The sequence below is a fragment of the Adiantum capillus-veneris genome, chromosome 4, assembly GCF_014529385.1.
Source record: "Adiantum capillus-veneris isolate H3 chromosome 4, ASM1452938v2, whole genome shotgun sequence".
Classification (NCBI taxonomy): Eukaryota; Viridiplantae; Streptophyta; class Polypodiopsida; order Polypodiales; family Pteridaceae; genus Adiantum; species Adiantum capillus-veneris.
In genome coordinates this window covers 44,279,939-44,291,994 of record NC_140934.1, presented here as the reverse complement: position 1 = coordinate 44,291,994, position 12,056 = coordinate 44,279,939, and the positions used below count along the sequence as shown (strand labels likewise).

At 40.3% G+C, this 12,056-nt stretch overlaps 3 protein-coding genes and 1 pseudogene across 3 annotated transcripts; all 4 read left to right on the top strand.

Annotated features, from left to right (window-relative positions):
- The first annotated feature begins 210 nt into the window (after nucleotides 1–210).
- LOC147459068 (uncharacterized) lies at nucleotides 211–1,654 on the top strand. Its single transcript, XM_086511538.1, has 3 exons — nucleotides 211–469; nucleotides 548–1,011; nucleotides 1,079–1,654. Exons 1-3 carry the CDS (start codon nucleotides 211–213, stop codon nucleotides 1,652–1,654), a joined length of 1,299 nt encoding a protein of 432 aa, XP_086367664.1.
- A 525-nt stretch (nucleotides 1,655–2,179) lies between these two features.
- Nucleotides 2,180–3,244, top strand: LOC147459067 (uncharacterized). Its single transcript, XM_086511537.1, has one exon. The coding sequence runs from the start codon at nucleotides 2,180–2,182 to the stop codon at nucleotides 3,242–3,244; it is 1,065 nt and encodes a 354-aa protein (XP_086367663.1).
- Nucleotides 3,245–3,271: 27 nt separating this feature from the next.
- LOC147459066 (uncharacterized) lies at nucleotides 3,272–6,279 on the top strand. The gene is made up of 2 exons (XM_086511536.1): nucleotides 3,272–4,016; nucleotides 6,059–6,279. Exons 1-2 carry the CDS (start codon nucleotides 3,272–3,274, stop codon nucleotides 6,277–6,279), a joined length of 966 nt encoding a protein of 321 aa, XP_086367662.1.
- Nucleotides 6,280–9,903: 3,624 nt separating this feature from the next.
- Nucleotides 9,904–11,661, top strand: LOC147459065 (high affinity nitrate transporter 2.5-like; annotated as a pseudogene).
- The last annotated feature ends 395 nt before the right edge of the window (nucleotides 11,662–12,056 follow it).

The following is a 12,056-nucleotide window of genomic DNA, read 5'->3' as shown; positions in this document are numbered from 1 at the left end:
ACCTCCAACATAAGACAGCAACGCCATCAACATGACGGACACTTTTGCCCTCTCATAGATGCTCAAAATGAGGAACAGGTCCCATATGTTCATGACACATCACTTGGAGGAATTGCTTGCATTCTACATGCCTATCCATGTCTACGAGGTGTCCGCCCTTCCATGCTACCATTGATACATGTCTCATTGCCTACAGATCATACAGGAACGATGTCCTCCTTCTGTGAGTTTTGTGGTGCACGTCTTTGGCCGTGTGAAATGAAGAAGGAAGATACACCATCAATGGGAAAATATTGTTGCAAAGGTGGAAAAGTATCCCTCTTTCCTCTTGCAAGACCGCCAGATGTATTGGAGAGGCTACTCACTAATAGTGATGCTTTGAGTAGGTCTTTTAGAAGAAACATCAGGAGTTACAATAGTGTTATGGCATTTGCATCTCTTGGATCTACCATTGATGAGACATTGATGGGTAGGTCTGGTGCATATTGCTTTTGTGTACATGGCGGTGTGTACCATTGAATTGTTTCTTTGCTACCACATGAAGCAGGGGCTCCAAAATTTGCACAGATATATGTATATGATACTGAGCATGAGGTTCGGAATCGTATGAGTGCCTTGGATGGTTTGAATTTGTCCACTCTTGAAGCATTATCAATGATGATGCGATCATGTAATCCGTATGCGAATGCCTTGTACAATGTTTGTAGAATGTTACATGACAGTCCTGGTGTGGAGATCAAAATGACAATTTGTGAGAATAGAAATACTTCCAGGCAATACTTGATACCTGTTGGCAACGAGGTTGCTGCAATTATGCCAGGTCAAGGGGATGTACAAACAGTTGGCCATCGAGACATTGTGATACATTGTCAAAATGGAAGGCTGCAAAGGATTTCAAATCTACACAGGTCGTACATGCCACTATTGTATGTTCTTCTCTTTCCACGGGGAGAAGATGGATGGCATATCAAGCTTCCTTATGATAATGTGCATGGACCTTTGGATGCCTTGGTTTCTCGACAATGTGTCACTCAAAGAGAGTACTATGCATATCGGCTACAGGTTCATGCTGATACAGATTCATGCTTGCTTCGTGGGGGGTCGTTTACTTCAACAATTTATGGTTGATGCATATTGTGCCATTGAGGAATGTCGTCTTGCATGGGTCCGTACAAATCAGCAGACGTTGAGGGCAGAATTGTACGCAGGCTTGGTTGACATGGTGCATTTGTCTGGGAGTGATGTTGTAGTTGGACGGTCTGCAGGTCGAAGAATTGTCTTACCCTCATCTTTTATAGGCGGCCCTCGGCACATGTACCAATTGTATCAAGATGCAATGGCAATTGTGCATGCAAAGGGAAAGCTAGACCCAAAATGGCCAGAAATAAATGAGGCATTACTTCCAGGACAGGTTTCCTCTGATCGACCAGACATAACCACCAGGGTTTTCTTCTTGAAACACTCGAGCATGATGAAGTATATCTTAAAGAAAGATATTTTTGGGAAAGTGGTGGCTTACATGTCTGTCGTGGAGTTCCAAAAGAGAGGCTTTCCACATTCTCATACATTATTGATTCTAGATCCTCGATGTAAGCCTCAATCAACATTTGACTGTGACAAGATGGTTTGTGCAGAGCTGCCAGATAAAAATTGATTTCCAGTGCTGCATGATATCATTGTTAGTTGTAACATTCATGGTCCATGCGGTGAGTTCAATAGGTCATCTCCTTGCATGGTTGATGGCCGATGTATTAGAAAATATCCACGTTCATTTTGTGAGCAAACAAGCATGGATAATAATGGCTACCCCATTTATGTGCGATGAAACAATGGCTTCACCGCCAACGTTAGGGGTTCTACTATTGATAACCGATGGGTTGTGCCATATAATCCTGTTTTGTCAACACTATTTAATGCACATATCAATGTTGAGGTATGCTCGACAATTTCAGCTGTCAAGTATGTCTATAAGTACATCTACAAGGGGCATGATAGGGCAACTGTAAGATTCCATACATCGGTACGTGATGCAGAAAGGGTGAACGTTGATGAGATAGACATGTACATGGATGGCCGCTATGTATCTGCATCTGAGTCTTGCTGGAGAATTTTTTAATATCCTTTGCACAATGACGCACCAGTTGTTCAGAGATTGAGCGTGCATGTTCCGGCTGGTCAAATGGTGACTTTTCGAGATAATGATAGACTTAATGATGTCTTGCAAAGAGATAATGCAGAGAAGACCACTTTGACAGAGTGGTTCACATGCAACTTGGAGAATCCTGAAGCAAACGATAGTTTGTACATCGATTTTCCTCAAAAGTGGGTGTGGAATTCGGGTTCCAAGAAATGGACAAAGAGACGTCGTGGGGACACTATTGGGTGGATGTATTTTGTGCAGCCCTCTGCAGGTGAACGATATTATGTCCGTTTGCTTTTGACTATTTGTAAAGGATGTAAATCATTTGAGGATCTACGCTCCGCAAATGGTGTATTGTTTCCAACATTCAAGGCAGCATGCATTGCAAGGGGTATCTTGGAAGATGATGGGGAATGGTTCGGATGCATGGAGGAAGCTTGCAGTACACATACAGGCTTGCAATTGAGACATTTGTTTGTGACCATTCTATTGTTTTGTGAACCCTCCTCCCCTCATCTCTTATGGGAAAGATTTCGACGTTTTTTGTATGAGGACTATCAACCCATGTTGGAGATGAGATATGAGTCATTAGATGGTTGTACACAGGTTGCTGAAGGGTATGCGTTGAGAGATTTGCATAACATTCTTGGTTCTTTTGGACGAAGTTTAACTGAATTTCCTGGAATTCCAATGCCTGATGAACGCTTTGTGATACGTGATGAAAATAGATTGCTTTTCCAAGAGCAATGCCTTGACACAATGCAAGAGCTATCCGTGTCACGTGAAATGGACCAGAGGCTAAATGAAGATCAAAGGATTTCTTTTGAGGCAGTGTTGCATGGATTGACTATTGATGGTGGGGCTATTTTTTTCCTAGATGGTCCTGCAGGGACTAGGAAAACTTATTTGTATAATTGTTTGTTGTCATGTGTGCGTGGAGAAGGAGAAGTTGCATTGGCTTTAGCATCTTCTGGTATTTCAACATTGCTATTGGGAAATGGACGCACTGCACATTCTAGATTCAAGATACCCTTGGACCTTGATAGTTGTAGCACATGCAATATCCCTGTTCAAGGTCAACTTGCTGAATTGCTTAGAATGTGAAAGTTGATTGTGTGGGATGAGGCTCCTATGATGCATCGATATGCCTTCGAAGCTTTGGACAGGTCTTTGCAAGATATCATGTGCTCAACAAATCCATTTGGTGGAAAAGTGTTGCTTCTTGGGGGAGATTTCAGACAGATCTTACCAGTGGTGTTCCAGGGAGCGCGTGCTGACATTGTTGATGCTACACTTTGTCGATCGCACTTATGGAATCGTGTGAAGATTCTTAGATTGGCACATAACATACGTGTGGGAGGTGGTGATGTTGCAAATTCTGCCTATAGAGAATGGCTTATGGATGTAGGAAATGGGACTTTGACAATCGGTGATGAACAAATGATAGAAATCCCCCATCACATGGTGCTTTCTTCATCCTCATTGGATGTATTGATAGGTTGCATCTATTCAGAAATTGATAAAGATGTGGTCCATGCAGAATACTTCAGAGAGCGGGCCATCCTTGCTCCAAAAAACTCTGAAGTTGATATTGTCAAGGCTAAGGCCCAGTACACAATGGAAGGTGATGTTGTGCAATACTTTAGTGCTGACTTTGTGGCGGAAAACTCGATGCAAGATCCTTTCTTATACTCTGTGGAGTTTTTAAATAGTCTCACCTTGGGTGGTGGATTTCCAACACATTGCTTGAAGTTGAAAATGAATGCCCCAATAATTCTACTACGGAACATTGATCCAAGTCGAGGTCTATGTAATGGGACACGCTTGGTGTGCAAGGCATTTCATGCAAGAGTTCTGGAGGCAGAAGTTATTATAGGTACACGGGTAGGCACTCGCGTTTTCATCCCTCGAATATGTTTTGTGCATTCTGGTACAAAGTTGCCATTCGTTCTTAGACGGAGGCAGTTCCCAGTTAGATTGTCTTTTTGTATGACGATAAATAAGTCACAAGGACAAAGCATTGCCATGTTGGGCCTATACATGGTGACACCGGTCTTCACTCATGGGCAACTGTATGTTGCATGTCACGTGCACGTTCAGCCAGTGGAGTGAAGATTCTCCTACGTGACATTGATGTAAACGAAACAACTGAACAACAAACATTGTGTACCATGAGATATTAAACAATGCCATATGAAGGTTCCAATCCTTCTTTGTGTATGATGATAAATAAGTCGCATGGCCAAAGCATTACCATGTTGGGCCTATACCTGATGACACCGGTCTTCACTCATGGACAACTGTATGTTGCACTCTCATGCGCACACTCAACTATTGGAGTGAAAATTCTCCTACGTGACGTTGATGTAATTACAAAACAATTGCACTAACAATAAACATTATGTACCGTGAGATATAAATCAATGCCATATGAAGGCTCCAATCCTTCTCATCATTGTGTTCTTCTTTATATATGTTTCAAATCATAAAATATCTTGTGAATTAATTTTCTGTCTCTCTCCATAACATATATTAAACTATGTCATGTGAAGGTTTTGTTCCTTCCTTACATTTTCTATTTTATGGTTTCTATTTGGGTATATAGATCATGGATCAAATGACTTACATCTCCGAGGTGTCCTTTCTATTAAATGTAGAAGATCATCCACATCTTGGTATGTTTTTGTCCACCATTAAGACATGATGTGGAGACTTATTGTGTTATCTTTGGGACCTTGATTTTTTTTTCCATTATTTTAAGCAGAGCCACTTTTTTGGTGTGCACCTTTGCCGCACAAAAAAATTGTTAGGACCATCCGCAAGCACTACAAGACCAGGTGTGTGTGAATGAAATCAGAAATTCACTTGGCATAAAGTAAGATTCATGGTTTTTTTGTTTCCTTATGTGTTACGGACCTTAGGAAGTTTCCATCTATCGATATCTTTACATTGCGTATTTTGGTATACTCCTCCGACGTTGAGTACGGTGTCTACTCGGTAAAGAAGGAGTGTGTGTCTTCCCAAGATGAAGATGATGCTCAATGGTTTGCTAGATATGAAGGATACTCCGTTCCTGATGATTGGGAGTACCTCCAGAGTTCTAGGCTCGCTGAGTTGATCTACCAAATCTACTTGCCTAAACAACTTGCATGTTTGGCAGTACCATACATAGCTGTAATAACTGGTATGTGTAGATTGTTGTGTTTGGTGCTTCAATTGTATTATTTAAAAAAAAGTCTCCCTTTTTTACTACTATTGTTTGTTAATCCAGGAGATAATCAACCTTGGGATGGAAAAACGGTCCTTAATTTAGGAATGGAGAAACTCCAAGCCGATTGCCAATTGCATGATGAAGCGAGCTACGATGATATTTCCTCTTAGATCATTTGTGGCACGATAATGTCCTTGATTGTGTTTTCTTCTATGACAAACATATCAATAGCTTTGCCATGCTTGTGATTCATTTTAGGCAATGTTCTTTAAAAATCTGGATACATTTCTAAATGTCTTGGTGTTTATTATGACTTTGTAATTCTATGCAATAGAGTTTTCCACTTGCAATTTGAGTTTGAGGGATCCAAGATATTAGGTTCATATCTTAGAGATCTTTGTTTAACCACAACAATTCTGTGCATTGATCCTCACATTTGTGAGAGGATAGGTTGCTATGTTGAGAGAGAGAGAGAGAGAGAGATGTGCAATAAGGAAGAGAGAAAATCATGCATGTTGCTTGAGGAAAACATTAAAGTCTCTCTGTGTCTTTTCTTGAGCTTGCACCTCTTATGCTTTGTGTAGATTATGTTTTTTTGTACGATAAGATGTTATGTTCGTAATATTGTGCAAGGGATTGCTTCCTTTGTGGTAGTTGACACATAGTTCAACTTTATATGCATTGTGATGTACTTTTTAATGGTACAGCTATGGAAAACATGAATAACAATGCCATCGTTGAGACCGAGTCAGATGGTATTGAGTCCACTCCTCCAAGGTTTACCAATGTTCGAGCTGCAAAGAGAAGCGCTCGATGCATGGGATCCTCTTCTATTAATCCTGTGGTAAATGATGGGAATCATGAACTCATGGCTGCATTATGGGACTTCTTTGTTCGTAGTGAGTCTAGGCAATCGGACTTTGAATGACACTTGGAAGCACTTTTGGACATGGCTCAGCAAGCAAATGGCCAACGAATTTTAGACCTTCGCAATGAGGTGCGTTTATGTGCACAATGCTTCAATGGAGGAATGACCCAAGTTGAGGAGAACCAATTCAACATGCTGGTGCGCATGGAGCAACAATTTGAATCAATGCAAAGCTCACACATGCCCAATAGGGAAATCCAGGTCCAAATTGATGCACTTAAGGACCAGGTCCTTGCTTTAGAAGGAGAGGTAACCCGGCTCAAGGTCCATTTGAATCGATTGAATGCATTGATGACAAAGATGGCTCGAGCTTCTGATGGTCGTGCCATATAGCAACGTTCAACCTTGGCTACTAGAAATAGTTGAAGCACGTACTTTTGTGTGTTAATTTGATTCACTATGTTGATGTACTAAAGCATACCTTGCTTTGAACTGCGTTGGTAGGATAATTAGTGAACATGTTGTTTTTTTTTTTTAATACTTGTGTTGTTTGATCTACATGGCATAAAGCCATAGAGTATACTTAAATTAAGTTTTGAGACTTTGGTTGAGATGATATTTTTGGTCAAAACAATATGAGGTACTACCTTTGTGGCTTGGGGACATAAAGTAGCATGTTTTTAGAAAAGAGGCTTCCATCATTACAACTATGCTTAGCTGTATGAGCTTCAAGGACGTTGCAATGAAATACTTGGAATCTTGATAGATTCCATGATATTTTACCACTATCTACATTTCATTCTAAAAGTTATCTTTAGGTTTACAAGTAGAAATTGTCTTACTCCTTTAGATTTGGTTCACTTTATGCACTCTTAAATAATTGGGTAGCACTTTCCAGACCCCATTATTAGTTCGTAATGACCATTGTAGACAACTTCAGATTGGGGTCATGCACATCAAACCACTTCAATGGGATATTTTATTGTATTGATGCATATGCACGTGCCTAAATTTTGTTTTCTCTTTGCAAACAACAAACTTCATCCTATAAAACCCTTTGCTTTTGGAAATTAGGGACCATTGAGACCCTGTTATGATGTGTATCCACAAAGTATGTATAATATGATGTATCCTAATTGTGGAAGGTTCAAACAAGACGATAGATTTTGTGCGATTATTTTTACAAAAGGGTCATCGACGTATGATAGTGTAGGAAATTTGAATGTTATTATAGTTATTATATATTACCAATTGAAACTCCACCAAAGCATCCTTTGCCACTAACTATTTTGTTGATTGTTTCCTAAGAGTTTTGACATTTTGCATGGAGTGGAAATGTAAATGGTAAATAAGATCTGTCGGTGTTTGAAGGTTTATTGGTATTCCATTTGAAGTTATTTTCTTTTCTTAAAATCTCAAAACTATGTGTTGCATATGCATGATATTTTCATGTTTTTCCATCTCATTATGTGAAAATGTTGAAAATTTAAGGCTTATGTACACATAAACGAGTAGATTTGTGTAGCTCTTTATGCATGTCTATGAGTGATCGAGAACTAAGATTTTGTTGCAAATTTCAAAGTTTCAATGGTATCAATAGTGTGCTCTTTTGGATTACACCAACATGTGGATCGCATACTATAGGTGCTATGTTGATTCAATTCTCTATACACTTTGATTGTCATGAAAAGCTAATGCTATGATGTTTCTTGGACGGGGTTGAAATATTGTATTTATAGATGCCACGTCAAAGAAGGCATTGGATAGTATCTACGTTTAGCTGGATGCTTCATCATTCGTCATTTCTTATATAATGGTAGGATCTAAGTATATCCTTTGAAAATTTTCCAGCTTGGTGTTCAAACTAACAATTTTCTCATTTAGATCCACCTGGTTGGAGAGGCCCACTTAGTACGCATGATGTAGTACACATTATTGAAAGCTTTGAAGTTGTTAGGTAAGGAACACCAATGAGGCACAATGCTTTTTTAAATATTTTTTGGTTATTGAACTTATTGTAATTAACCAATTGGCTTGCAGGAATCACTATTATCGTGATAACAATTTAATGGAAGTGCATGAGTTTTTCGGAGGACTCCAAGGGTACTTTCATATCAGTGTGGCTTTGAATCGTAATGTAGGTTCAGCTCGCATACGGGCTCGCGAGCTCGGAGATCGCTTACCGGCCAATGCAGAATACTCTTATAGGGACAGATATGAGAATTGGAGGATTGTATTATACACGCTGTGTGAGGGGCATCGTCATTTTGGTAGGAGCGTTCATTGTGTGGGTCCATGGGTTCTACGAGTACCAAATGCAACATCCCGAAGGCTGTCGTTTTGAAGTTGCAGCTGTTTTGTTAGTTAAGATTTAGTGGCTTGCAAAGAACTTTCTTTAGAGACGAATATTAGGGCTTACAAAGACTACTTATAATAATGGAAGTGGATTGTTGTTTTTCTTTTACTTTCCCTTTTCTCGTCTCTCTCTCTCTCTAAAGTAAAAAAAAACCATGTACTTATTCTACTCTCTCTCTCTCTCTCTCTCTCTCTCTCTCTCTCTTCATCCCCCCCCCAACCTCATGTAGTTGTTATGTTCATTCAATTCTCTATGCACTTTCTATTGTCGCACAAATCCATTGTGATTTATGTTGATACCATAATGCACTATTGCACATAATAAAGCACTTCAGATATAGTTGTCACTACCTTCAATTGGATGCATAAAAAATACTTACACATGTTATCCTTCTAAAGAAGGGGGGAGGGGGGGTTACACAAAATTCAATGATACTCCTTCTTGGCCGTAGCAACGCGCGGGTCACATACTAGTAGAACTTTAAAGCTTTTAAAGTGGGATTTACAACTTAAGGATCTACAATTTTAAATTTGTAAAAAGGGCTCTAGAGCTTAAAAATGTAGAATTTTTAAAGTGGGATGTAGAGCATAGGGATCTAAAGCTTAGGGTGTAGATCTTAAGGGTGCTTTTTTAATTCAATTCTATGTGCACGCTTATGTTTTTTTTAAAAAATCTTAGAGATGTATTGATTTTAAAGTGAGATCTAGCCTCAGATCAAGGCCTAAAATTGACGCCTACTTTTGTTGTCAAGAGCTATTTTGCCTATCAAAACAATCTCAAAATTGCCTATCATTTTTTGTATTTATATCTTTAAGTTAACGTTATATATGACAAATTATATAAGTTGATTGCATTACACAAACCATATGAAAGGGGGCTTGAAAAATTGGATGTCGAAAATAATTTTTTATCATGCCTAGCAGCCTTGTGATTTTATTAGTATTTGTCTTGGGGAAAAATAGTTTTGGTTTTTATTAGGAAAAATGATTGAAACTCTTTAGTGAAGGTGCTAAGTGGGAGATACGTATGTGCATCTTGTTCTTTATTATTGTAAATTTCCACCTTGAGTTATGATTGCCAGTTCTGATGTCCTTGAGAGGAAGTGGTGTGTAATTATGGACGTGTCCGCACGACGTGGGTATTGAGGATCCTCTGCAGCTCAGCTTCGTGCACTCTTCCAATTGCACGTGCCTCGTAGCCTGCTGCATTGCTGCACGTAAGACTTGGAAATAGACTTTCCAGGACACTACGTGCACTAGTTAATTCCATCGTCATCATCATCGTGAGGCAGATCCACTTTAGACTCCCCAATAATCCCTCCTGCCAAGATGAAGAGATCTCTCAACTCTGGTGACATCAACCCTCCAAGCACGTCCCACGGCATCTTCGAGCTTGCAGATCAAAACTCACACGAGCTCAAGCTCCCTCCAATTGCAGCATCAGCCTCAAATCACCTTCCCGCTGATGAAAACAAGGTGCTTACTACAGATGTAGCTGTGTCCTTGGAGTCAAATCTGCATGACGTAGAGCCTCACTTAACCAAATTCCCCTTGCCTGTGGATTCAGAATACAAGGCCAAGAGGATCAAGCTCTTCTCCTTGGCCCAACCATATATGAGGAGTTTCCATATCTCCTAGTTCTCCTTCTTTGTATGTTTTGTATCTAGTTTTGTAGCAGGCCCTCTGCTACCCGTGATATCTCAATCTCCGAAAGGAGGAGGTTGGGAAAGCGGGGATTGCATCAGTGTGTGGCTCCATTGCATCACAACTTGTCATGGGATTCGCGTGTGATATGGTGGGACCGAGGTATGCAGGTGCATGTGTTATATTGTTGACGGCACCAGCCGTCTTCTACATGGCAACAGTGTCCACTGCAACAACATGCTTCATTCTGTGCAGGTATTTTCCTATATTTTCTTGCTCGAATCAAAATTGTGTGAATTCGCTCATGCTACAACTTAACACCTTCATATAAGCACATGAAGCAAGATAGCTTCCATTCAACTCTATGGAAAATTTAAAGATTTCATGCAAATGTAGGTTCTTCATCGGGTTCTCGCTTGCAACATTTGTGACATGTCAATTCTGGATGGCCTCCATGTTCAGTGCACCAATCGTTGGTCTTACCACAGGGATCACAATTGGGTGTGGAAACTTGGGGGGTGGCGCTGCACAGCTCCTTATGCGTGTTCTCTTCGATTTGATTGCAAGTCCAAGATTTATTGGTTCACCAGATTTCAATATAGCCTGGCGCTTATCGTTTTTCATCCTGGGTATCGTGAAAGTCGTAATAGGGATCATTATGCTTACCTGCACCCAAGACACTCCGCTCGGAAACTACTGCCAACTCCGAAGAAAGGGCAATCGCATCAAAGACAACTATGTCAAGGTACACATTACCAATCTGAACAGATTTCTAGATGGTTGTCTTAAGGGAATGACTTCTATAAATGCCTCTCCCATATGGCGCTACTTCTTATATATTATGTTGGTCATCTATATCTCTGCTTATGACCACCTTCCAAGTTTGCCGGTGGATGTGCAAGCATGTCTTATGGATCTGACTGCACTCGCGTATTAATGGCGCTTTCAAATCAATTGATAGCATGATCTTATCCTGATTTTTTGTTGTGCCCATAACATGTCATTATTAACGGGGTGAAGAACTACAGGACATGGGTGCTCGGCATGATACATGGGTTCTGTTTTGGTGTGGAGCTAATAATAGACAATGTGATAGCAGAGTACTTTTTTGACCAGTTCAAGCTAACATTATTTGTAGATGGTGTGATGGCCTCCATCTTTGGACTTGCCAATTTTGTGACAAGGCCCTTTGGAGGCGCGCTCTCCAATTTCGTAGCTCAAAGGTTTGGTATGAGGGGGCGCTTGTGGGTTCGCTCCTTTGAGGAAGCTTCATTTCTTGGTTCGTCTCAGCATTGCTCCCTGTTTTATGTGCACCAGTTGTGACATTCACCAAGAATGGAGCATTTACATGATCTCTGGGTGTTTATGTTTTGATGTATAGATTATGTTCTTGGAGGCATCATCAGAGCTGGTTTCAAAGAGCCAACAACAATCCAACCTTAGGAAGAGATCTTATTGGGCTTGCGGTAACCGGGTCAGGGAAAACACTTGCCTACCTATTACCAGCAACTTTACATGTCAATGCCCAGCCTGCATTGTAATGGGAATGGCCTATGAACTTAGAGAATAGCGGAATTTAGAGTGAGCAATTTTGAGAGCATAGAGGGTGAACTTAATTGGTAGTAGCAACTCCATCATAACACTTAATTAACTAGGCATGAACAATACTTTTACAAGAGAGAGAGTGTAGAGAATATGACAACAGTTGAGGACCGGATTTATGTGGAGCCGGCCCCCCCTCCAAAAGGCATTTGTATTATAGATTATCTCATTAAGAGAGACTTGGCACAATACAATCTTTGTGTTTCTTGAGACCTCCTTGGCAATATGGAGATGGA

Excerpts from the sequence above, each read along its gene's own strand:
- LOC147459068 (XM_086511538.1), top strand. The coding sequence starts at position 211 with ATGTCCTCCTTCTGTGAGTTTTGTGGTGCACGTCTTTGGCCGTGTGAA. Across the intron at positions 470-547 it reads CATTGATGAGACATTGATGG|GGGCTCCAAAATTTGCACAG; the intron begins GTAGGTCTGGTG and ends CACATGAAGCAG. Across the intron at positions 1,012-1,078 it reads ATGGACCTTTGGATGCCTTG|ATTCATGCTTGCTTCGTGGG; the intron begins GTTTCTCGACAA and ends ATGCTGATACAG.
- LOC147459067 (XM_086511537.1), top strand. The coding sequence starts at position 2,180 with ATGGTGACTTTTCGAGATAATGATAGACTTAATGATGTCTTGCAAAGA.
- LOC147459066 (XM_086511536.1), top strand. The coding sequence starts at position 3,272 with ATGATGCATCGATATGCCTTCGAAGCTTTGGACAGGTCTTTGCAAGAT. Across the intron at positions 4,017-6,058 it reads GGAGGCAGAAGTTATTATAG|CTATGGAAAACATGAATAAC; the intron begins GTACACGGGTAG and ends TTAATGGTACAG.